The 27,022-nt window shown below is 38.3% G+C and overlaps 1 protein-coding gene and 1 long non-coding RNA gene across 2 annotated transcripts in view; one reads left to right on the forward strand and one right to left on the reverse strand.

The window, feature by feature from the left end:
* LOC110209958 (calcium-activated chloride channel regulator 1-like) overlaps positions 1-11,922 on the forward strand; it is a 37,296-nt gene extending 25,374 nt beyond the window's left edge. Inside the window, exons 9-13 of the mRNA XM_020988752.2 lie at positions 1,584-1,799; positions 2,511-2,772; positions 8,088-8,252; positions 10,362-10,592; positions 11,399-11,922. Coding sequence (XP_020844411.2) covers positions 1,584-1,799; positions 2,511-2,772; positions 8,088-8,252; positions 10,362-10,592; positions 11,399-11,778 — 1,254 coding nt within the window. The 3' untranslated portion in view covers positions 11,779-11,922. The remainder of the gene's footprint in view (positions 1-1,583; positions 1,800-2,510; positions 2,773-8,087; positions 8,253-10,361; positions 10,593-11,398) is intronic.
* A 3,167-nt stretch (positions 11,923-15,089) lies between these two features.
* LOC110209960 (uncharacterized) lies at positions 15,090-27,022 on the reverse strand. Its single transcript, XR_002324985.2, has 3 exons — positions 26,928-27,022; positions 18,551-18,642; positions 15,090-17,583 (listed from the first exon to the last, which is right to left on the reverse strand). It is a non-coding gene; the product is annotated as an uncharacterized LOC110209960 (long non-coding RNA).

Below are 27,022 nucleotides of genomic sequence, written 5' to 3' on the forward strand. Positions count from 1 at the left end.
CAGTATCATGGAAAACCACAGAGGAAAAAAAAATAAAGAAGAGGCTGATGAGCAGTGTCACTGGCTATGGAGAGGTCAGGAAGGTTGAGGATTAAGAGCAAGTCATTGGATGTGGCAGTCAGGAAACTGGTAATAACTATGGTAACGTTGGAGAGAGAAGTTTTCAGTTGAATGATGATGTTGGGAGTCAGACTGTAGAGTATTAAAAAGAGAGTGAGAGGAAAGGGAGAAGAAACACTGATTGTAGACAGCCTCCTCAAGGAGCTTAGCTGCAAAAGTGAGAAGACGTATGCGATGATAGCTCGTAGGGACGGAGAGATCAGATGAAGATTTCTGAGAATGGAGGAGACATGGATATGTTTGTAGTAGAGAAGGAGCCAGTGGGACAAGGAGCCAAGCAGACAAGGAGACTGAAGATGAATGAGTGTGAGAATGATGGAAGGGACAAACTGCTGAAGAAGACAGGACAGAAATGTATTTTTAACGCATGGAGAGGGTTTTGCCTGGCAAAGAGAAGGGCCACCTCTTAATGTGAAACAGGGACAAAAAATATAGTGATAGAAGGCATTTAGGAGATGTGAAATAAAAAGGAAGATGAGGAAAAAGGAGTTCTCAAAGAATGACCTCAATTATTGTCAGTAAATGAGGCAAGATTTTCAGAGGGAGCCAACAGAGTCTTAAGGAGAGATGAAAAGGCTTGGAGGAGCCTCTGTGGTGAGTGGGAGAATGAGTAATTGGGAGGAATAAATGGACACCAGGACCAGGCCAAGCCAGACCAATAAGGCAGGGTGGTTCAGTGGAAAGAACTCTGGATTCATTATCTGCTGATGCCATCACTCTGAGATAATCTTCCATTTGTACTGTATGTATCTTCTAGGTAGTTTTTTTTTTCTTTTTGACTGTTGCTCCCAGCCCTAGTCATAATGTGAGCTCCTCGTGGGGAGAGACTACTCTAAATCTCTGTGCTTTTGCTCAAGATGTTCCTTCCACTCCCCAAAAATCCTGCCTGTCTTCACTGCTGAGAACCTGACTCCAAATCAAGGACCTGGCTTAGACTACAGTTTTATTCTCTCCCCACTCACAATGGAGAGAATATGATTTAGAAGAGAAGTCGAGTAGAAAAAAGAAGGGAGGGAGGGAGGGAGGGAGGGAGGGAGGGAGAGAGAGAGAGAGAGAGAGAGAGAGAGAGAGGAGAGAGAGAGAGAGAGAGAGAGAGAGAGAGAGAATAAGGGACACTTGAATAGTATCTTGGGCTAAAAATAAGGGACTTCATTCTAGCCCTGCCTTTCATGTCCTTTATGCCAGGAATACTATTCACGCACATCTGCATAACTATGACACTTGTCTCCTTTCTTGACCATATCTCCTAATGCATAGTAACCAGAGGGATAGGGAAGGGGCTCCTAATTTAATTGTTTTAGGGGAACTTCAGGTAAGGAAACTCCCTCTACCAATGCATGCTGGTTCCTTCTCTGCAATTTATAATCTTTTGTCCATTGGCATGTCCTTCAGAGTAACTACACTATGACTTGTGTATGACTTATTCCTTTGCCTAGTGACTAAATGTTTTGTTTTCTTAACAGCTTGAGAGTACTGGAGCCACTCTGAAGGATGGGGAGTGGATGAATGGCACAGTTATTGTTGACAGCACAGTAGGCAATGACACACTATTTCTTGTCACATGGACAGCACAAGAACCTCAAATGTTTGTCTCAGACCCCAGTGGGAACATCTATGATAATTTTTCAGTGGATGCAAATTCCAAAATGGCATACCTCAAAATACCAAACACTGCCAAGGTGAGGAGCTTTCTCTCTTGTGTGTTCTTAAGACTTTCAGAAAATGGAGCCAAGACTTTAATATCAGTATTATAACTGTGTAGCTATTCTTGAGTGACAAGAAGTATTTTTTTTACTAAAAAAATACTCTTATTCCACATGTTCTCTTAAAATGTGATGAATTGGCCACAATAAGCAAATGCTTAAAAAAAATTATACTGTAGCAACAAAGGAACTGTTATAAAAAGTATAAGGAAGGCAAAATCTGGGCTAGAACACAAGAGAGGTTAGGAGGGCAGGCCAGGAACTCATGGAACCTTTTCTGATTGGTGTAAACATACTTATAACACCCCATTTCCCCATCCAAAATTTTAGAACACTTGTGTTCTGACACCTAAAATCTTTGCCTTGCTTCTGAGAAGAAAGGACTATGGCAGGGGCAAACCTTTAGAGTCACATTTTTCATAGCAAATGTTTCAAAAATAATAAGTATTATGTAAACCCCAGGGAAAGCTCTATTCTAGATGCTGCACTCATAGGGAAGAATGCTTTGAAATGATCGTCACAGCTAATACAGAAGCAAAGTCATACAAATTTTCTACCAGATGGTTTTTTTGAACCTCACTTGTATAAATCAGATAAAATGTTAAGATAGATATGGATAACAGAGAAGGCAGGCAAGGCAGCTCTTAACACTGTTTTGCTTTAATCAATTTGTACTGGATTTTTCAGGATGGAATTTGGACTTACAGCCTTACGTCAAGTGCACAAACCCTGACTCTGACAGTAACCTCTCGTGCTGCAAATTCTAATGTAACCCCCATTACAGTGGATCCTAAAATGAATAACGACAACAGCACCTTCCCTAGTCCAATGGTTGCTTATGCAGCAGTTCGCCAAGGATCCCTGCCTATTACAGGAGCCACTGTAACAGCCTCTATTGAATCAGCTGATGGAACAACAGTGACTCTGGAACTTCTAGATAATGGTGCAGGTAACTTATAACCCATAAAAACCTTAGAGTTCGTTCTTTTTTAAGAAAGAAGTATGATACTTTTTATTTTTTTAATAATATTTTTCCACTTACATGTAAAGATAATTTTAACATTCATTTTTTATAAAATTTTGAGTTCAAAATTTTCTCCCTCCCTCCCCTCCAACCTCTCAAAGATGGCAAGGCATTTGACATACATTATATGTATGCAATCGTGTAAAACCTATTTCCGTATTAGTCATGTAGTGAAAGAAGAGTTTGCAAAAAATTACAATTTGCAAAAGAAAAAAAAACATGAAAAAAAATGAAGAAAGTGAAAATAGTAAGCTCTGATCTGCATTCAGACTCCAGCAGTTCCTTCTCTGGATATGGATAGCATTTTCCAGCATGAGTCTTTTGGAACTGTCTTGGATCATTATATCGCTGAGAATAGCTAAGTCAAGCAAAGCTGATCTTCACACAATGTTGCTGTTACTGTGTACAATATTCTCCTGGTTCTGCTCACATCACTTTGTATCAGTTCTTTTCGGGTTTTCCTGAAATCTCCCTGCTAACCTTTTTTTTTAATAGCACAACAGTATTCCATTACATTCATATATCAGAACTTGTGCTGCCCCTCCCCAACTGATGAGCATCCCCTTCACTTCCGGTTCTTCGCCACCACAAAAAGAGCTGCTACAAGTATTTTTGTACACATAGGTCCTTTTCCCTTTTTTATGATCTCTTTGGGATACAGACCTACTAACAGTATTTGTTGGACAAAGGGTATGCAGTTTGATTGCCCTTGGGGCATAGTTCCAAACTGCTCTCCAGAATGGTTGGATCAGTTCACTCCTCTACCAACAATGCATTAGTGTCCCAGTTTTCCCACATCCTCTTCAACATCTATCATTATCATTTTCCTTTTCTATCATATTAGTCAATCTGATAGGTGTGAGGTGGTATCTCAAAGCTGTTTTAATTGGCATTTCTCTACAATAGTGATTTAGAGCATTTCTTCATATGTCTATAGACAATTTCAATTTCTCCATCTGAAAACTGCCTATTCACATCCTTTGACCATTTACCAACTGAGGAATGACTTGTGTTCTAATAAATTTGACTGATTTCCCTATATATATGAGAAATGAGGCTTTTATCAGAGATACTTGCTGTAAATTCCCCACCACCACCAATTTTCTGCTTTCCTTATAAACTTGGCTGCATTGGTTTTGTTTGTGCAAAACTGTTTAATTTTACTTAATCAAAATTTTCCATTTTAATTCTCTTGATCCTCTCTACCCCTTGTTTAGTCACAAATTCTTCCCTTATTCATTGCTCTGAAAGGTAAAATTTTCCATGCTCTCCTAATCTCTTCAGGTTACTGTTCTTTATGTCTAAGTCACGTACTCATTTTGGCCTTATCTTCATAGATGGTGTAAGATGTTGGTCTATAATATACCTTGTCTCTGCCAAATGGCTTTGCAGTTTTCCCAACAATTTTTGTCACATGCTGAGTTCCTGTACCAGCAACTGGGGTCTTTGGCTTAATCAAACACTAAATGAATATGGTCATTTACCACTGCATCCTGTGCACCTAATCTATTCCACTGGTCCACCACTCTATTTCTCAGCTAATACCAGATTGTTTTGCTAATTCCCACTTGGTCATCTGGTTTGAGGTCTGGTCCAGTAAGGCCACCTTCCTTTACATTTTTTTCATTGAATTCCTTGATATTCTTGACCTTTTCTTCTTCCAGATGAACTGTTATTGTGTTGGGTTTTTTTTAATTCTAAAAATAATTTTTGGTAGTTTGGTTGGCATGGCACTGAATAAGTAAATTAATTTAGATAGAACTGTCATTTTTATTACATTGGCGTGGCCTACCCTGAGCAATTAGTATTTCTCTTATTGTTTAGATCTGACTTTGTGTGAAAAGTGTTTTGTAATTGTGTAACTGTGTTCCTGAATTTTTTCTTAGTAGGTAGACTCCCAAGTGTTTCATATTATTCGCAGTTATTTTATTTTATTTTTTTAGAGGGGGGGCTAGGCAATGGGGTTAAGTGACTTGCCTAGGGGCACAGGCCTAGCAAATGTTATGTGTCTGAGGCTGGATTTGAACACAGATCCTCCTGAATCCAGGGCCGGTGCTCTATCCACTGTGCCACCTAGCTGCCCCTTGCAGTTATTTTAAATGGAATTTCTCTTTCTGTCTTTTGCTGCTGGACTTTATTGGTAATATATAGAAATGCAGATGATTAATGGGGCCTTATTTAATATCCCGCAATGTTGCTGAAGTGGTTAATTATTTCAACAACATTTTTAGCTGATTTTGTAGGATTCTTTAAGTATACTATCATATCACCTGCAAAAAGTGCTTGTTTTCCCCTCATTTACTATTCTAATTTTTTCAATTTCTTTTTCTTCTCTTATTGCTATAGCTAGCAGTTCTAGTACTATACTGAATAACAGCAGTGATAATGGGCATCCTTGCTTCACCCCTTATCTTGTTGACAAGGCTACCAGCTCATCCCCATTACAGATATTTACTTACTGATGGTTTTAGATCAATACTACTTATTATTTTAATGAAAGCTCCATTTATTCCTATACTTTCCTGTGCTTTTAACAGGAATGAGTATTATATTTTGCAACAGCTTTTTTCTTCATCTATTGAGATAATCATGTGATTTTTGTTATTTTTTTTATTGACATGGTAAATTATGCTGACAGTTTTCCTAACGCTGACAGGTATAAATCCCATCTGGTCATAGTATATGATCTTTGGCATCGATTGAGGTAATCTCCTTGCTAGTATTTTCTTTAAAATGTCTACATGAGTGGCACTCTTGACAGGAAATCAATAATACCTTTTCATGCTAAAAGGGAGAAGTCAGGCTTATAGATTTTATATTTGAGAAACCTTAACAAAATGAAACAAAAATTAGCATGATATAGTGAAAAGAGCACTGGTCATTCACTTTTGAAACTTATTAGCTGTTTGATTTTGGGTAGTCACAATCTCACTAGATCTCAGTGTCTACAATTGTAAAGTAAATGAAATCAAAGATTCCTTCCAGTTCATGATCCATGAAAAACATGCTTTATTCCCTTTGAAAGGAATTTGGGGCCTATGCAAAAGTTTTCTTCCCTTTCACGAATAACGAATCTGCTCCTTCCTCACCTGATTCTGGAATCCCTAGATTCCTTTACAATACAAATCAGGTACCATCTCCTACACAAGATTTCTCCTGATTTCCCCTAAAAGCTACTTCCTTCTCTAATCTCCTCCTCACCAAAACGCTTGGTATTTACCTGGTATAAGCCTTTTATTGACCTTTCCACCACTTATTTTTGTTTGAATTGTGTCTGCCAAGCTAGATGTAATCTGCTTGAGGACAGGGTCTTTTTCCTTCTTATTAATGTCTCTAGCTCACTGAATTGAATTGAATGAATGCCAGCATCAGGCTTGAGGTCCAGGAAGACAGTTTACTTAGAAACATAAGCGGCCCCCTGCTCACCTAACAAAGACAGCTAAGACTCTTAGTTTAAGGGAAAGTCTATAACCTGTGAAAAGCAATCATGGCTCTCCCTTAGATCACAAAGGTATCCAGTAACTTGGGTTAGGTGAATCCCTATAGTAAAGTAGAGAGGGGCCCACAGAAGACAGTAATCAGATATCAAACAAATCAAAAAGTTATTTGGTACAATCCAAATTCAAAGTCATTCACTATAGGGAAATACTTTAGAGCAGTGGCTCCCAAATTTTTGCATGATGCCTGGGAGGAAGAACAATATCACACTGCCCAAACATCAGTATCACCCTGCCTCTGTCTCCAATACATCCCCTTCAGGGAATGGGCTATGTAGACAGCCTTCAGCAATGATGTCTCCTCTACTCCTTGAAATGTCTGTGCACTATGGGGAAGGGACCCTCTTGGTACTATGTGTGGTATCCATTGAATAAAAATGTGTGCATTTGAGAAGCATTTGTTAAATTGCTACTAAGGTAAGGCACAATGCTAGAAGCTAGGGATATGTTAACAAAGAGTAAGCAATCCCCGTCCTCAAGGAACTTAAAATCAAACTGGCTGAATACAACATGGGCACAGATAGGTAAAGGCAAAGTATAGGCAAGGTAAATTCAAAGTACTTTGGGTGTGGAAGACGATAGGGAAGGAACTAACAAATAGGGGGAATTTGGAAAGGCCTTGTGGAGGAGATGGGACCTGAGCTATGCTTCTAAGGTAGCTATGGATTCCAAGAATCAATAGTGAGGATGGAGCACATTCCAAAAATGGAAGGCCAGTGGGTCACTTAAGCAAATGCAGAGAAGTGAGAGCTTGAAAGTTATGTACAAGACACAGTTAGCCTGCCAGTCTGACTGGAATGGAGAGCACAGGAAAGGGAGTAATAGAAAATAATACTACAAAGGCAGGTAGGAGTCAGATTATGGAGGGATTTAAAAGACTGATAAGATTTCTATACAGGTAACAGGGGGAAGTTGAAGATTTTCCATAGTAAGATCACATATTCAGATCTGTGTTTTAGGAGTATTGCAGAGGGATGACACTGAAAGCAGAAGACCAATTAGGAGGCTTTTATAATCATCCAAATGCCTGAATTAGGGTAGAGGCTGTATGAGTAGAGGAAAAGAGATTGATGCAAGAGACAATGTAGAAGTAGAACTGACCAGACTTGGCAAATAATTGGATATGGAGATTGAGAGAGAAGGAAGAGACATGGGTTCAGATCCTGCCTCTTACACGTACTAGTTCTTTGACTATGGAAAAGTCACTTAACTGATCTAAGTTTCAGTATCTTCATTTATGTAATGGGTACAATAATATTTTTCATCTGAGGTGTGCTGGTAAATGTTTAAGAACAGGATTTCTGGGAGGGAAAAGCACACACAACACTCTTCTAAGTTTAATCTCCATCACGTTCTTAAATCTAGAAAATCAACCAAACAATAAACCAAGCTCTAATTTGTAGGTATTTTCAAGGTGTAAATGCTCACACTGAAAACTGAACAATCAGCTATCTCTAGTACAAATTGATTCTAGCACACCACTGTTAAAGTACTTACATTACAGGGTTGTTGGGAGATCCCAATGTGATGCTATTTGTAATAAACTTTGAAAACTCTCAAGTATTTGATAAATATGTATATTTATGCGTAGAAGAGGTATACACTCATTCACACACACACACACACACACACACACACACGGAAGTGTCTACTATTATCTTCCAATGTCCAAGTGTATTTCTGAGAAATTATATGTTCATTAATTATGGCACTGCTTATTAACTCCTTTGTTTTTACACAAAGGTGCTGATGCCTACAAGAATGATGGTGTCTACTCGAGGTATTTCACAGCCTACAAAACAGATGGTCGATATAGCTTAAAAGTGAGAGCTCTGGGAGGAGCAAACACCCAAAGGTCAAGAGCCCAAGTAAACGGAGCCTTATATATACCAGGCTGGGTAGAGAATGGTAAGGAAACTCCCATAACAAAAATAAGGTTCTGTCTTGAATCAAGGGCAAGAGGGGATCTAATTGAATTTTGACACAGCTTGGATCTTAAAATAATACGTTACAGAACTTGTTGAAGGAGTTGGGGCTATTCAGCCCAGAGAACAGAAGACTTCTCTGTCAAGTAGTTGAAGGGATCTCCCAAGGAAGAGAGATTAGACTTGTTCTGCTTCGCCCTGGAGGGCAGAACCAAGCTCAGTGGGTACAAGTTGCAAAGAGGAAGATTTAGAATAGGCAGAAGGAAAAACCTCCTGCTCTCCCATAGCGAGATGAGCTGCCTCAATAAGAAGAATTTCTCCTCACTAGATGGGCTCCCCGTCACTGAAGAGCTTCAGGTCCAGTCTGGATGACTACTCAGGGCTGTTAAAGAGGGAGGCTCTTTTCACATAATATGGGCTAGATGGCCATTTGGGTCCCTTGCAACTCTGAGGTTCTGCAATTCTGCAACTGAGAGTCTACCTACCAAGTACCTCTTACTGCAAGTCCAGTATGTCTGTCCTACATAGAAAATCCGACAGACCAATATAACACAAGGAAGAAGTCCCGCTGTATGCGTAACTGGTAGAAGAATCAGATTTGTGAGCCTTACATACTCCAGGACTGTCCACAGACACAAATATTTGGGTAGAAGTAAAAAGGTTATGGCTAACTATCACGCATCTCAGAAAGACAAGGGATCTCCATGGCCTTCCAGGCCAACCCATTCCTGGAGCAAGAGTCCCCTCTACCACATAATGGCTTTACCCTCTGTTTGAAGCTCTCTGGTGATGGGAGCAATCCACTGAAGAAGCCTATTCTGTGTCAGAATACCTTTAATGGCTTTACTGCAACTTTGGTGTTGTAGTTTACACTTACCCACATTGATCAAAACGAGGAGAATTCCTGCCACTCTACACTCACCACCACCGAAGGGGAACAGGGTGTTGCTAGGTCAAGCTAGCAGAAAAATGGGCAAAGGAAGATCTGCCCTGGATGATAGCTTGGCCAGTATAAGGTTTCTGAGCAACAGAAAGTGGATGGTGTGGCTATTAAAACATAATAAATGATACTGAACTGGCCCTGAGGATATCAGCAATCATACTCATTCTAGGGTCCATGCCAACAAAATAATTGTTACAAACAACTGATTTTAATGAATTTCCGCGTCCTTGAAATCCCCAGGGGCTCATCAGCCAGAATGCTGTCTTTTTTTTCCCTTCCTCACCTTTGGGCCACCCTGCCTCAGAGCCAATGCAGCTTTCAACAAGGATTCTCTCCTCAGGCAAAAACCACTGGGGCCAAAGGGGATAGTGGGGGTATGATAACACAGCAGACAACAGTCCATCAGTGGGTATAGTTGTATCAGGAGACGTGGTAGATTGTCTCCCATAGAGTTATGTCCCATGGGCATGAAGAGAAAAGGGAAGATGAGGGGCGCTGTGGTGACTGCCCTGGCAGTGGCAGTGTGGGGTTGATTGTGCCACATGGTAGAGACACAAGATGTTTAGAGACAGCAGACTATGTGGAGGAAGTGTGCCCTCCCAAGAAGGAGGTACATCCCTCTGGGGAAGAAGCATGGTCCCCTGGATATAAGCAAGCTGGATCAACACTCTGTTTGTCCCATGCGAGTAATGGCTTTGTTCAGAAGAAAAATGACTGAATATATAGGATGATCAGAGGACAGTGAGATAATAATAATGATGAAGATGATAGTGATGGTAATGATAATGATAATAATAGCTAACATTTATATGGCACTTACTACGTGCCAAGCACTTTACAATTATTATTTCATTTTATTCTCACAACAAACCTGGGAAGTAGGTGCTATTATTATCACCATTTTACAGCTGAAGAAACTGAGGCAGACAGAGGTTAAGTGACTTGCCCAGGGTCAAATGGCTAGTAAGTGTCTGAGGCCACATTTAAGCTCAGGTGGGTCTAACTCAAGGCCCACCTCTCTGTGCATTATGGATGCCCCTAGCTGCCTAGGCTAGGTACTGGGATAACAAACAACAGAAATACACAACATTTGTGTGGAATTGACTGTCCAGGACAAGGCTAGTAGTGTTTTTCTTTCCCTCTATGCAGGTGAAATCATAATGAATCCACCAAAACCTGAAATTAGTGAAGATGAAATCCAAGCAAATATGCAAAGTTTCAGCAGAACAGCCTCAGGAGGTTCATTTACAGTAACAAATATTACAAGTGGCGTGGATGTGTTCCCACCAAGTCAGATTCTTGACCTGGAGGCTAATATTGAAGATGATCACATTAACCTGACCTGGACAGCCCCCGGGGATGACTATGATGAGGGACGAGGTAAGTGTGCCCTTTAGTTTTGATTCAGAGACAAAGGCTCATACTGGCAATGCAGAAAAGGAAAAAAATAATATGAGGGATTGGCTTTAAAAGAATAAAATTAACATATCCTAAAAATTGTGATTTTAAAACCAGCTCTTCAACTAACTCTACAATACCTGATTTAAGAAAAAGCCATTCCGGGGCAGCTAGGTGGTGCAGTAGATAGAACACCAACCCTGAAGTCAGGAGGACTTGAATTCAAATCCGGTTTCAGACCAGACACTTGACACTTATAGTTGTGTGACCTTGGGCATGTCACTTAACCCCGATTGCCTTGCCCAAAAAAAAAAAAAAGGCCAATCCAGAACTCTGAAACAAAAGGTTTCTGTTAACTGAGCCCTGAAAAATCCAAGCTCAACTTGAAATGCTGACAAGGAAGTAGTTGCGAGATCCAACCCTCATGTTACTCACAGCACGTGTGTGGGAAGGGTCTGAGAGCAGAAGACAGATGACCATGATCCCAGAATTACAGTCTCTACCAGGTCTTTCTTTAGCCATGGCTTTGAAGACAGAGTAAGGCGGGTATTTGGGGTAGCTCTACTTGACATCTACTATCTACACAGGTGGGGATCCAAACCCATTCAGTTTGGTTAGGTCCTCATATAATATTAAACACTACCCAGAGGAACATGGAGGTATCTTGTTCGGTTTTTCCATACGGCTTATTTCTGGTCTCTGTTTGACAAACTTCCCAGTGAATACCCCTATGTGCCCAACATGGCCCATGGTCCTGGTCTTGAGCCAACAGTCTCTTCTCTTTTTAGCTCAAGAGTATATCATAAGAATGAGTAAAGAAATCATCAAACTAAGAGAAGATTTCAACAGTGCTCTTCAAGTGAACACTACTGACCTCATTCCAAATGATGCCAACTCCAAGGAAGTCTTTGTCTTCAAACCAGAAAATTTTACAATAGAAAACGGCACTACCATCTTTCTTGCTATTAAGGCAACTGATAAAGCCAACTTGACATCACCTTTATCGAACATAGCTCGAGCATCTCTGCTCATTCCTTCTCCAGAAGATCCTTCCAGTCCCACTGGGATCAGCATTTCAATAATAGTGCTGTCAGTGGTTGGCGCAGTTATAGCCGTTGGTATCATTGCAAGTGTCACACTGTGTGTTCTGAACAAGAAAAACAGATAACAAGACCAAAGATGGAATAATAACAGAATCAGCACAAAATAAAAATTCTCTGAATTTTGTGGACTGATTGTACATTTGTACACAAACATTCTTAAAACAAATTATACATTTAATGTTAAAGGAATAAATGGATTAACTATAAATACTTGGGAAATATATCTAAGGTAAAAATATAAAAGTGTGATCATCCTTTTCATTCATTACCTCATTTTTTATTTGCTGCTAAATAAAGATAATTTTTCATATATATATATGCCTGAATACCTGTTTTTTTATTTGATTCTAAGAGATGTAGGAATTGAGAAATGAGATGGTAACTAATCTGATGCAAGGAGCTAAGAGCTTTTACAATGGTTCTTCTCTTTGGTGAGTCCACTAGGACAGTTATAAAGAAAATGAGAATTATTTGGAAGGCAAGAGGAGTGTTTCAGCCAAGGAAGCTGTTAATAAATAGCTGCAAGAAGAAGAATTTGCCCCCCAAACTTCACCAGCTAGTCAATCTGCTATATCCCCAAATCTATGAGGGCACCAGGATTCCTGGGGATCTTTTCACAGTGTGAAGCCAGCAAAGCCAGACCCACAAAATAACCACGCAGAAAGAGAAAGATATTTAGTGGAGATTATCAAAACAGAGCAATAGAATAAAGCTTCAGAAAGGCATGGGGGAAGGAAGGCCAGCTGTGAGGTCCAGCAGAGCTGGGTCCAAGTTCTGCAACTGACAAATACCAGCTATGCAAATCACTTAACTTTTCTGTGACCCAGGCAGCTGATGAAGACTGTGAGTAGCAGAAGAGCTGTTGGTCTGCACAGGTGGAGGGAACATCTCACCAGGAACTCCCTACACCAGCAATATTATGGGCTTAGTTTTTTTTTTTTTTTAATGAAAATTAGTCAATGAGGGGAATGCTAACTCTCCAGGGACCAGAGTGAGACCTGACCTGTTTTATGAAGGAAACTCATACCCTCAAACCTGTGATCTATCTGTGTAACACTCCTGTCCTAGTAGGAACTGGGTGGGAGAGGGATGCCTTCTTGTACTTCCCATCCAAATAGCTTCCATCTGACATCACAACTGCATGCAAAAGTGGGGACCCCTTATAATCCTCTCCGAACTCACACAGGCAAGTCCTATGGTGAGAGTCCATCACCAAGCTACATTCAAAACTTCCAGAAGTTACTAAATGCCAAAACTTGTTCTCCAGTGGCACACCTGATGAAAATTCAAGAGTACTTAAATCCTATCAAATAATAGAACAGTTACATTATTATGATGAGTTACAGGCAGCTGGTAACGCAATGGAGAGCTCTGGAACTGGAGTGAGAAAGACCTGAGCTCAAATCCTGCCTCAGACATTTACTAGCTATGTGATCCTGAGCAAGTCACTTAACGTGTCTGCTTCACTTTCCCCATCTGTAGAATGGGCATGATGATAGTACCTTACCTCCCAGAGTCATTTTGAAAATCCAGTGGGATAATAATTGATAACGTATATAGTGCAGTGCCTGGCCCATAATAAGCACTATATAAACGTTAGTTATAACTAAATGAATAATTCATTTATATAGCATCTAACATTTGCAGAGTTACAAAGAGAAGCTTACAATTTTAGAATAAGAAATCCATAATAAGTGACATTTCAATTCCATATTATCAGATTATGATAAATCAAGAAAAAGATAAACAAACTATGGAGTTGACCACTAAATAAGTCTGGTTTAGCATAAGAATAACATGTGAAGTCAAAAAACCTGAATTCCAATACTACACAACTACTACTGACAGATCCTTGCACAAATATCTTTGTCTCTTTGGGCCTTCAACTTTTGTATATGTAAAATAAGGAGGGGGGAAGGTTGGACTAGATTATTTCCAGATCTAAATCTTAGGGTAAAATAAGCTAAGCAGCAAATACATGGAGAGAATTTAATGGAAAAACAAGGAAGTACAAATCATTTTCAAATACACACAGAATTACAGTAGGAATAAATAATAAAACATGATCTAAAATTTTATTTGAAAACTTTAAACATACATCAAATAATTTTTAAACTGCACAGAATTATATCAATATCTGCAGGAAAAGCCTTTGACAAAATACAGTGCTCATTTATGCTGAAGAAAAATTAAAAAGCAAATGCATTAAAGGGACCTTTTCTAATTTGGTAAACAGTATAAATCTAATACCAGAAAAACAAACATGTCTCCATTTTTGTAACTGATTCCATTCTGTACCATTGCCTACATTTTATATGTTAAGTGACGTTTGTCTCTGAATTAATTTCAGACTTTTAGCTTTCTTCTCTGAGTTAAGTTTATCAGTTCAGTTTTCCTGCTAATCACTATTCTATTCTTGTGTCAAGGAAATCTGTTATCCCTGAAGGATGCAGGTAGATGCCAAGGAATCTGCTCTGTTATCTCTGCACCACTGGCTGTCCTTCAAGAAAGTCTGCTCTATTATCACTGTGACACTCACTAGCCACACAGGTAGACACCACCAATGAGCTTTCCGTAACCACAAGATGGGTTTGTTGCTAGCCTGCATTCCCAATTTCCAGCCAATCACAGGAGCCCATGCCCATGATGCTATAAGCTTTGTAACTCATTATATAGTTTTCTCAACCTACGATGCTGCCTTTTAGTTTGGGGATGCTGCTCCTTCTGTCAATAAAAAACATTGTCTGCCCTCATTCGGGATCTTTTGGTATGCTGAAGAGCTAAAGACCCTTTTTACTGGTAACTGCTAGCTTTATCAATAAGCACAGAACTTTGTTTCTCACACTACCACCAAATGTTAGCCCTATTTGCAATGGTAAAATACTAGAAGCTTTCAAAATAAATAAGGAGGTTAATGTGAGATTATACCCTCTACTATTATTTTATTTAATTCTGGAAATGCTAACAACAGAAATAAGAGAAAAATTTAAAGACATAAGCAGTAAAGAAGAAATGAAATTATTTCTGTTTGCAAATGACAATATGATTTATTTAGAAAGCCCTAGAAAATAAACAAAGAAACGAATGAGATACTTAACAGGTTCAGTAAAATGAAATGATACAAAATAAAGAGTGGGAACAAATGATACAGAATTGTCACACTACCAAGAAATGCTCAAAATTTATATAAATGCAGTTACTAAATAATTTTTACATAAACAAATACATAGATTCTCCAACATTTTTGGAGAACTATGCATTGCTCATAATTGGCATGCCAACATTTTTAAAAAATTATACTACCTACCAAAATGTATAGATTTAATGTTAATAAAATAAGGGTTATTTTATAGCACTGGACAAGATAATAATAAAACTCATTTGGAGAAACATAAAGTCTAGAATCTTAAGAGAAACAATTTTTTTTAATGTAGGAATGAGGAAGATATAGTACTTTCTATGAAGCTATTTTATAAAGCAGTAATCAAAGAAACTATTTGATACTGGTTACAAAACTGAAGAGCAGATTAATGAAAGAGATTAGATAAATAACAACAGTGACAAACAATCACACTCAGTATAAAGCCAAAAACATAAACTACCAGGGGAAGGAATCCACATTCATTATGATAAAGGTAAGGGACTGGACCTCAGGTTTCCCTGGTAAGGACTCCCAGATGAGTAAACCCTCCATTAATGCAAGGTGGCACCATCTCTGCACCTTATATTGTTAGAGCTGCCTAAAACAGTAAGAGGTTGAGTTACATGCCCAAGGTCACAAAGTGTGTGTTATAGGTAGACTTGAATCTTGGCTCCAGACTAATTCTCTATTTACTATGCCAGAAGATAAGTGTGGGCAAACATTAAGGAGTGGAAAGAGGTATCTTTTTCAACTAGAGCTAGAGTGGATTTCTCACCTAACCTTAATCCCTGAATGGGTGTTGCCTCAGTCAAACTAAGATCTATTAAAGACCTTAGCTTACTGGACCATCTCCAGTTGTCCTGATCAATATCTGCCCAGCGGACCCAGATGGCTCAGGAAGAGAAAGCAAATAGCCATATCAAACATGTATGCATATATATATATATGTGCATGTGGGTGTGGATGTGGATGTGTGTGCACATGCATATTTGTCTGGAGTGAAAATTAATATATGGAAATATATGACTTCCCCAACAAAGCCGGTAACCCACTGATCCTGGTAGTCCTATTCATTGCAATCAAGAAATACAAAGCTTAAGGGCACTAGAAAGGAGAACAAAGCAGCTAGGCCTAGATGGCAGCCTTAGAACTCTCTTGATTTCCTCATTCTATCCTCTGGCTTCATAGACTTCAACTACAAACCCACTCAGGAGTTTTGCCAGCCTCAAGTTTGACACCTTTGATATAGAGAATGCTGATACCACACTGTGTTCCTGAAACAAAGATGGAGTTGGTGCCAGGGCTTCTTTAGAGAGAGACAGATGTGGTTTCAGAGACTCTTCGGGAGAGACATGTGGAGAGAGGAGCCACCAACATTCCACAAATTCTTCATAATATTAGGAAACTGAAGTATACACATAAACATCTGAGTGGAGATTCACACCCAGTTCTTTCTGACATCTGCAATAAAATGTAGCCTTGAGATCCTCTCCATCCTGCAAAAACCTGAAGGACTCCATATCACAAAGCCAACCAAGATTCAGAAAGTCACAACATGAAAATAATGAAAGATTGATGGCACTGGAAAAAGGGGGAAAAAACTTTTGAAATGATTGATTCTCCCTTTTGTAGCTACTGTTTTATCTTTTTCCTCTTGCTAGGCATATTGATATTGTCTGTGACTAACTGTGAGAACCAGGACAGGAGGAAGAAAGCGACATATTACTTCTTCCTGAATGGGAACATAATGACATTTGTGACAGACTTTTCAACCCCTTAAATCCTAGAGAGCCACTGAACAACTGCTTTTTTTTCCCCTTATGATGGCAAAGAACTGAGAGTCGGAGAATAAAGAGAGGCTTGTGAAAGGACAGAGAAGTGTCCTCCTTTTCTTTTATTTGTTCGCTCCTTATTTAATATCAGGGATATCAGTGGATGTCCACTGAGTATTTTCATTAAAGCCTAATTTCTTTGAAAAATGCTTCCTAAGAAACATTACAAACTGACAAAGCTTGCCAGTGAAAGTGGTCTTATAGCCCAAAAATGCATTTGAAAACATTAGCTGCTAATATAAACATCCACTACACACCTTCTTTCTTCCATAAGTTAAAAACCTATCCTTCTCCGCAGAATGCCAGCATAGCATATGCACTCTTAATATGTGTGTTTGCCACACACTAATATTACTCATGCTGCTGTTTTTGTTCTTACCACCCTGAAGTGAGAGTTTAGGGATGTGCTGTGGACTAGAACTTGGAAACTGAAATTGATGTGGACCAGGACCGCACACTGTCCCATCAGTTTTACGTAGATCCATGCTGAATGCTTATTTTTGTCCTTGATTTCCATAAATGGTCAATGCACTTTGACAACCTTCTTCCACATTTCTAACTGCTTGCCACGAAGGGTGGTGAATATAACGAGTGACCACAAGAACAAAAAGATGCTGATGACACATGATGGAAGACTTGATGAAAACTTTTGATCCGATCGGAAGGCTTGGAGAAAGATGGAGGGTTAGAGAACTACACCTCTACATGGTACAAAGTGATGGTTCAAAAGGTCCGCAGGAGAATGAAGACGATCTTCACTTCTTCTAGAGGATGCTTCCACTTGGAGGTACTGGATTAGTAAATAGGTTGCTGGATTTGAAATCAGAAGACCTGTGTTCAAAACCCAGCTATCCTACTTAGTATCTGTGCAACGTTCAACAAGACATTTGAATTTTCTGGGATCCAGATGTAAAACAAAAAAAAAAAATTAAAGTTATGAAGGGCTTACTTCATAACCTTGGAAGATATAATGCAAGAATTATTATCCCCATTTTACAGATAATGAAACAGAGTCTCTGAATGGAGAAGCAGCTTTCCCAGGACCTAGCTAGTAAGTACATAAGGCAGGATTCAAATTTCGATCCCCTGTCTAAGGTTCCTGGCAGCTCTAAATCTTATATTTTAGATGGAGATATCAGAGAGTTTGGGAATGAATTATTTCAATTTTCAGTAGAACTTTTTGTGATAGCAAAGAACTAGAAACAAGGTGAGTGCCCATTTATTGGGAAACAGCTAAACAGTTATACTAATGCAATGGGATTTTATTGTGCTGTAATGACAAATGTAAGAAATGAAGAAAAGAATGGGAAAACTCATGAATTGGCACAGAATTAAGTAAGAAAAATCATGAAAACTATGTAAACAATGACAATAATGTCAATGAAAAGAAGACTAAAGCAAATTCAAATGCTATGCAACTATAATGATTAATATTGGAACAAAGAGATGAAGAAAAGCACCTTTCTTCCTGAGTTGGAGAGCTGGCGAATTATGGGTGCAGATGTTGCCTAATCAGCCTTCAGAGGCTGGTAGCTGGTTTTGTTGAACTGTTTTTCTTTGTTATAAGGGAAAACTCTGTGGGATCAGTAACGTGATAGGGTATATCTGGACTACAAAAAACTGTTATAAAAAAACAAAGGGCATTCAATAAAATATTTTTATTACAGAGGATTAAGTATTATAATTGAAATGGGTTAATTTAGCTACTTCCTAGTAACTGTGTTTCCGGAGAAGTAATTGTGGTTATCTAGCTATAAATGGGTCAGTTTAAAAACTCTTTGGTAGTGAATGTCATTATACAGTTGTATCAGATGGCCTCTCCCAGCCCCATCTGGTTCACCTATAAAATAAAAGCTTGCTTACCTGAAGGTAGAAAGCAGAAGGGTGGATCACTTCAAATCTCTTCAAGCTGTCTAATTTATATCTGTGATCCTAGGATTCAGATCTGATTAAACCTATGATAGGAGAAGATGTTTCTAGAGTACACTGGCTGAGCTATCAGAAAGAAGTAGATTCTGTGTGTGTGTGTCTGTGTGTGCGTGTGTATACACACACATACTTATATAATACATATTTATTATTATAAATACAAAGTATATATTTATATATGTACATATATATACAGACACAGATGTATATTTATATAGATAGGTATACATATACACATATATGTATTTGTTCAGTTGTTCAGTTGTGTCTGACTCTGTGACTCTGGACCATAGCATAGCAGGCCCTTTCATCTTCCACTATCTCTATGACACTATCTATCCACCTCATCCCCTTTTCCTTTTGCCTTCAATCTTTCCCAACACCAGTATCTAAATGTGTGTGTGTATATATATATATATATATATACACACACACACACACACACACAACACACACACGTGTATGTGTGTGTCCAAAACAAAACTGCAAACTGATAACAAAAAAAAAACACCCTTGTTCCAAATTCTTAACGAGAGGAATGCACATTAAATCAACCCTGAGGTTTCTCCTCACACCCCAAAACTGGAAAAGTTGACAAAAGATGCAAACAGTCAGTATAAGATCTAGCCTCATTCGGCACACCTTTGATTACATGCTACAAGCATATAGTTGTTGATGGAAAAAAGAATCCTTTTTATAGACTTTCTTGTCTTTTATTTTTTCAAAATAGAGCTTTAAAGAAAACAAAATATGGTTTTTAAAATTTGTGGAATACATTTAAGGAACTGATTTTGGACCCTTTGTACATTTAATAGCCTAACCTTTATGTATTATATATATACATTATGTATAAATATATTTATTTATATACTGTTTGGAGTTCGTGTTCATTTTCTACTATAAAATCCATTTCATTAATTTTGTAGACTTTCCTAGAGGTACTTTGTTGTTGTTCAATCATTCAGTCACATCCAACTCTTCACAACCCCATCAAGCACAGCATGCCAGGCCTTTCTATTCTCCACTACGCTCTCTCCTGAAGTCTGTCCAAGCTCATGTTCATTGCTTCCATGACACTATCCACCCATCTCATCCTCTGCTGCCCCTTCTCCTTCTACCTTTAATTTTTCCCAACATCAGGGTCCTACCATCAGCGTCTTTTCCAATGAGCCCCATCTTCTCACTATGTAGCCAAAATATTTACCTTCAGCTTCAGTATTTGTGCTTCCAAAGAATAATCTGGATTAATTTAAGTACTGCCTGTTTTGACCTCCCTGCTGTCCAAGGGACTCTCAAAAGTCTTCTCCAGCACCACAACTGAAAAGAATCAATTCTGCAGTACTCATCTTTCCTTATAGTCCAACTCTCACTGCCATACATTACTACTGGAAAAAAATAGCTTTGATTATATGGACCTGAGTTGGTAAGGTGATAACTCTGCTTTTTAGTACAGATTTTGCCAGAGATTTCCTTCCAAGGAACAAGTGTTCTTCAATTTCATGGCTGCAGTCACCATCCTAAGAATATAAAATCTGACACTGCTTCCATTTCTTCTCCCTCTACTTGCCAGTAAGAGATAAGACCAATTGCCATGGTCTTAGTTTTTTTCATGTCAAGCTTCAGGCCACTCTCCTCTTTCACCCTATCACTTTCTGCAATCAGAGTAGTATTGTCTGCATATGTGAAATTGCTATTATTTTTCCCAGCAACCTTAATTCCAGATTTGGAATACTGTACTCTGTACATATGTACTCTGTGTGTGTGTGTGTGTGTGTGTATATGTACACACATATATATACACACACATATATATATACACACATATACTCTGCATATAAGTTAAATAAATAAGGTAACAATATACAGCTCTGTTGCACTCATTTCCCAATCTTAAACCAATCAGTTATTTTGTTTGGTTTTAGCTGTTGCTTCTTGACCTAAACACAAGTTCCTCAAGAGACAAATAAGATGATCTGGTATTCCCATCTCTTTGAGGACTTGCCACATTTTGTTGTGATTCACACAGTAAAAGGCTTTAGTGTAGTCATGCAAAAGAAGATCGTTTTGTTTTGTTTTTTTCTGAAGCTCCCTTTCTTTCTCCATAATCTAATGAATACCGGCAATTTAGTTTCTAGTTCATCTTCTTCTTCAAAAATCAGCCTGAATTTCTGATAATTCTTGGTTCATGTATGCTTAAGCCTAGCTTACAGAATCCTTACCATAACCACGCTGGCATGTGAAATAAGCCCAATTGCCCTTCTTTAGGATTGGGATGTAAACTGATCTTTTCTAATCCAGTGGCCACTGCTGAGTTTTCCAAATTTGCTGGCATGTTGAATGCAGCACTTTAACAGCATCATCTTTTAGGATTTTAAGTAGCTCAGTTGGAATTCTGTCACCTCCACTAGTCTTATTGTTAGCAATGCTTCCTAAAGCCCATATGACTTCATTCTCTGGCTCTAAATCAGTAACCACACCATTGTCCTTATAGATGATGTTAAGATCTTTCTTGTGTAGTTCTGTATATTTTTGCCACCTCTTCTTAATCACTTCTGCTTCTGTTAAGTCCCTCCCATTTTTACCATGCATATTTTTGCTTGAAACATTCCCTTGATACCTCTAATTTTCTTAAATAGATCTCGTCTTTCCCATTCTCATTTTATTTTTTTTTACACTGCTCATTTATGAAAACCTCATCTTTCCTTGCTATTCTCTGGCATTCCACATTCAGCTGGGCAAGTCTTTCCCTTTCTCCTTCAACTCTCTTCCTTCTTTCCTCAGCTATTTGTTTAACCTCATCAAGAAGTCATTTTCCTTTTTTGTTCTTTTTCTTTGAAGTGTTTTTTGTTGCTGCCTCCTACAGAATATCGCAACCCTCTGTCCACAGTTCTTCAGGTGCTCTACCAGATCTAATACCTTAAATCTATTCATAAGAGATGTTATTTAGATCTTACCTAAATGTTCTGATGGTTTTCCCTAGTTTCTTCAATTTAAGTCTGAATTTTGCAACAAAAAAATCGGTGATCTGAGCCATAGTCAGCTCCCAGTTTTGTTTTAACCAACAATATATAGTTTTTCCACCTTTGGCTGCAAAGTATATTATCAACCTGATTTCAGTCTTGACCATATGGTTATGTCCATATGAAGAGCCACCTTTTGAGTTGTTGAAAAAGAATGTGCTATGACCAGCAGATTTGCTTATGTTAAAAACCTTAAAAAGTATTGGCTTGTAAAGGTCCACTTTTCATATATTTATAAATATATATTTTTAAACCAAATTGTTTGCAATAGAGAAACACTAGATTTCCTAAGACATACTGGAACAAAGTAAGGATTCCCGTTCTCCCCACAATTATTTGACACTGCTATAGCAGTAAGATGAAATTTTAAAAAATAATAAAAAGTATGAACACTGGAAAAGAGGAGAAAAAACTATCCCTATTAATAGATGACATGATAGTATAGTAAGAAAAACCCACAGAACAGCAACAAAATGAAGACTACAAATAGCTTCAGGAAAAGATACAAAATAATTCACAAAAATCAACATTTCTATGAAGTATTGACAAAAACTAGGAAGAAGCAATGTCTTGAAATTAAATTCAAAATAAATAATAAATATTAATGATAAATCCATTAAATATCTGAGAATTGACATACCAAGATACACATAAGATTTAGCATAATCAAAAGTATATATTCAAAACCAAGAACTAACTTCTTTGCAATGGAAAAATATTATATAACTTATAACACTTTTTAAGGCCATAAAAGAATACAAACAACTGGAAAAATACCAATTATTCAGGGTTGGCCCATAACAATATAATGAAAATGGCAATACTAACCAAATTAATTTGTAGCTTTAGCAGTAGAGGAAACAAATTAATGAAGGGATGCTTTTTAGAACAAGACAAAATAACAAATTATAATTATTTTGATTACATTGTTATTCAAAATTACTTTCATTTGGAAAAACAAAAAGTACAGATTCTAGGAAGAAATGATGAGCAAAAGCATTTAGAGATAATAGCTTTACCAGACCTCAAATTATAGAGGGTATCCCAAAATTCTCTTAAGCCCTTTATTATATTATTATATTATTATAAAGCAGTACTTACGAAACCTTTTTTGGTACTGGTTAAAAAATAGAAAAGTAGATCAGTAAGACAAAGCAGACAAGGAAGAATCAGAAATAACTGAACCAAATAACCTAGTATTCAACAAACCTGAAAAGAAATTATATAAGAAAGAACATCCTAATTGGCAAGAGCTGCTAGGAAAACTAGGAAGTACTCTGGTAGAAATCAGAATATATTGTATACTATAATAAACTACTATATATCACATTAAACTCAAAATGTATACATGACCTGAGAATAAAAGATCACACCATAAAAAAGTTAGAAGTTACATTTATTTTACAAAAAAGACTAGGGGAAGAGTTCTTAATCAAATAAATGATAGAGGACATCTTAAAAGACAAAAAGAGGCAATCTATCTCAACATACACTTTTTTAAAGAGAATTTAACTACAATTTTGCAGTTCCTACAATCATTTTTGCTGTTGCTGACACTATCATGTCAGATAGTGGTTTCAGTCTTGAATAATATCACCCCATGTCTATCCTCAAGCAGAACCTTAAAGATCTACAATGAGGAGAAACACCACTTTCAGAAGCCATGCACCCTACTTTGGGATTGATCTGATTGTTAGGGTAATTTTCCTTACATCAATCTGAAATATGCTCTTTTTGCAGACTGTTTTACAATGGTAATTTGTTTTTAGATAGTAATAATTTCCCACCCTTCCTCTAGTACTGCAGGAGATCAAAAGCGGAGGAACCCCTTTCTCATTACAAAGAATGGCTTGCTGGGCGGGGCTATGGTCAGATATTTAGGTGATGCAAAAACTGAAGACATCAATCCACCTTAAAAATATTGAGAAAAGCTTTTTAACTTTATGTAGTCTGTAAAATGGGGATTTATAATAGCACTTATCTCCCAAGGTTGTTGTAAGGATCAAAAGGATAATACTTGCAAAACACTTAGCCCAGTGACTGGCACATAAGAGGTGCTACATAAATGCTACCTATGATGATGATGACAATATGCCAAGCACTGCACTAAGATTAAAGAGGACTGTGAAAAACTGCTTGCAGAAAATGGGACTCTAACTGAGATTTGAAGGAAAGAAGGGAAGCTAGGGGATGGAGAGGATAAGGAGAGATTTCTAGATATCAGGGACAGCCAATAAAAATGCAGAGTTGGGAGATGGAACATTATATTCAAGAAACAGTTAAAAAAAAAAGCCAGTGTCATTAGATTGTACAGTCTGTAAACGAAAGTAAGGTATAAAACAACTGCATCTGCCTCTTCTAGTCACAGGTTCTAATCCTGCCCACTGAGGTCAAGAAAAATAATTTTAATCCCTGTCTTACTGGCCATTTCCTAAAAAATAAAATAAAAATAAAATAAAGTGAGGACAGCTATCATCCTCCAGTCCCCAAGGCTTCTCACCTCTAGGACAAAGACTGTGCCCTGGAGAATCCCAGTACATGTTTTTTATCTCTTTATATGCCCGCTCTAAAATTCCTGATTCTCTAACTTTATTACCCTTCAAAGGGCACTACCCTTCCTTAAAGGTTTTTTCAATGACTCCGGTCAGCGGTCTAAGGTGTGGCTTCTTCAGTGTGGCTATTAATCATCCCTTGTCCACAGGTGGGAAAAATCCTAGAGGTGAGGCCACACCTCAAGGAAAGCCAGGATGGTACTGAATACCAGCGTCCAAGGTCCTCCACTAGCAGGACTTTTCTCTATCTTTTATATCATCAGTTCCTCATTTTCTCTTATCTCCACCAGGAAAACATTGCTTCTACCAATTAATTTAATACTGGAAGTGCTGAATCAAAGGACATCTATCGTATAAGATCCATGTTATACAGTCTATCCAGGCAAATAAAAGGTCTCTGAACAACAAAGAAGGTGGGATAATTTATAAACCTAATGAAGGAAAGTCCTGAGATTTGTTTGGGGAAGACTTAAAGTATTCCTAACTTTTGAGTTATAGGTCTTCAAACAGAAGGGACAAGAGGACAAGGTAAGTATTGGGACAGAAAAAATGACCTTAGATATTCACTGTGTGATATATAAAAGGTCAAGAGACATCGTTTCTGGATAATTATTTTATTAATAATGCTAGCATATTAATAATGTGGGTTTTTTGCCATTTCTCTTGGACCAGCAACCAATCATGGAGCCCACTCAATACTTACATGCCCCTTGAAGAGCGGGTGTTCCTGAGCATGGAAATCAACTATGATTGGTTAAAAATTAATAGAGTGAATATCATAATGAGAGGTGGGCCTATTCTAATGAAGGGCTGGGGTACTGATTCTGATCACTTCGTCTTAGTCAGAGAGACTTATCTATGTTACTATCACCTGTCTGACAAAAGGGAGAATCTATATTTTCCCAGACAGTTCTTCCTCTCAGTATCAGCCCTGCACTTCAAAGGCTGCCAGAGTAACCTACAGAGGCTGATGAAGTAGGAAAAGGGAAAATCTTTGGTCCTAATTCAATAATTAGTTATTAAATACAAGAAAGACATAATCATTTCTCTCAACTGGGTATGAACTATGAACTATGTGAATGGCAACATCCTATGAGGGTACAAGGATAAAGAAGACATTGCCCTTGAGAAACTTAATAGTTTAGATCAGGGATCCTTAGCTTTTTGTGTCATGGACCTTTTTGCCAGTATAGTGAGGCCTATGGACTCCTCAGAATAACGTTTTCAAATGCATAAGATAAAATACATAGAATTACAACAGAAACCAAAGGTTAGTGAAAATAAAGATGTCATTTTTTTTCCATCCAAGTTCACAGACTCCTTGAAATCTACTGCAGGTTTTGATAGTAGTGACAGCAGCTGAGGGAGTATAAAAAGAAAACCGTGAAAGGCTAAAAAGAACAATGAGATTTAAATGACAAATTCAATGCAATAACAGAAAAAAAAGTTTTCAGGCTGTATGTGGTTAATTCCTAAGCAAATGGTATAAACAATAAGTTCTACAAAACTCTCAGGAAGGAAAGATCACCTGAAGCTGGGGTGGTCCCAGAAGGTCACTAGGAAAAGGTGGAACATGAACCTGGATTTGAAAAAGGGGGGAGAGGCCAGACAGGCACAGAGGTGATGTAGCTTTTTCAAATGAACTTCCAATAAATGCTTGTGAGAGAAACAGCCACATGACCCTTTCTTTCCCTCTAAGCCAATCCAACTTGTGGATTGGTCCCTAAATTTAGCCAGAAATGGGAAGCATAAAGGGAAGGAGGAGGGTGAGAAGATATAACGAGAAAACACAGTGTGTGGTATTGTGCATAAAAAAGCTGAGGGGTTTTCCATACAGATGAAATAAAAAGGAATCCACCAAAACTTGAAAATGAGAATGACGTTCAAGACAAACAAAAATACTTCAGCAGAATTTCATTTGTGGCATCAAACATTCCAAATGGCCCTACCAAATTTTGTTCCCACCATGTCAAATTACTGACCTTGAAACTAAAACTGAAAGGAGATATTTATCTGACATGTACAGATCCTGAGGATGACTAACATCACAGACCAGGTAAGCCTGAAGTTGACATCTGATTTAGAGAAAAAGGCCAAATTCAATTCAACAAGCTATTATTAAGTATCTCTCAAATGTAAAGAAATGTGCTAGGTACTGGCGATAGAAAGAAACTAAACACTCTCTATCCTTGAGAAATTTACTTTTCTACTAGGATTTACAAAAAGAAAAACCAAAGCATATACAAAGTAATAAACAAGTGATTTCAAGAAAGAGAAGGCATTGGCAGGGATCTCAGGGCTGGCAGCTCAGAGCTTTCTGAGTCCAGTCTGCGTCGCAATAAGTCTTCTCTGCAAACACCTGCAGGAAGGAGCAAGCGCCCCTCCCATCACCATCTTCATCACCCTCTCTGGTACAGTTTCCAACTTGTCATGTCCTCCTTAAAATGTGGTGGCTGGCTGAAATTCAACCTCAGACACTCACTAGCAAAGACTCTGACTGAATCGCTTCGCCTCTGTCTGCCTCAGTTTCCTCAACTGGAAAATGGGAATAGTATCGGCACCCACCTCACAAAGTCGCTGTGGGGCTCGGATAGAAATGCTCGTTCCTTTCCCCTTCCTCTCCCTTCCAACTCTGACAGAAGCCTGTGGCTCATTCCCGCCCTCTGTCACTGCCCCTGTTCTCCTCAGTCTCCCCTAGGCCCTCTAAACCGTCACTGCTTCTCACCTAGGCAGTCTCACCTGCGCCTAGGTCTGATAGAAGGAAGGTGGATGCGAAGCTCTGAGCCTGCGGTCACGTGCCGGTGCGTGGTCAGGGGCGTAGCTTAGCTGAGGGA

The sequence above is a fragment of the Phascolarctos cinereus genome, unplaced genomic scaffold (assembly GCF_003287225.1).
Source record: "Phascolarctos cinereus isolate Bilbo 61053 unplaced genomic scaffold, phaCin_HiC Scaffold_5;HRSCAF=322, whole genome shotgun sequence".
Lineage (NCBI taxonomy): Eukaryota > Metazoa > Chordata > Mammalia > Diprotodontia > Phascolarctidae > Phascolarctos > Phascolarctos cinereus.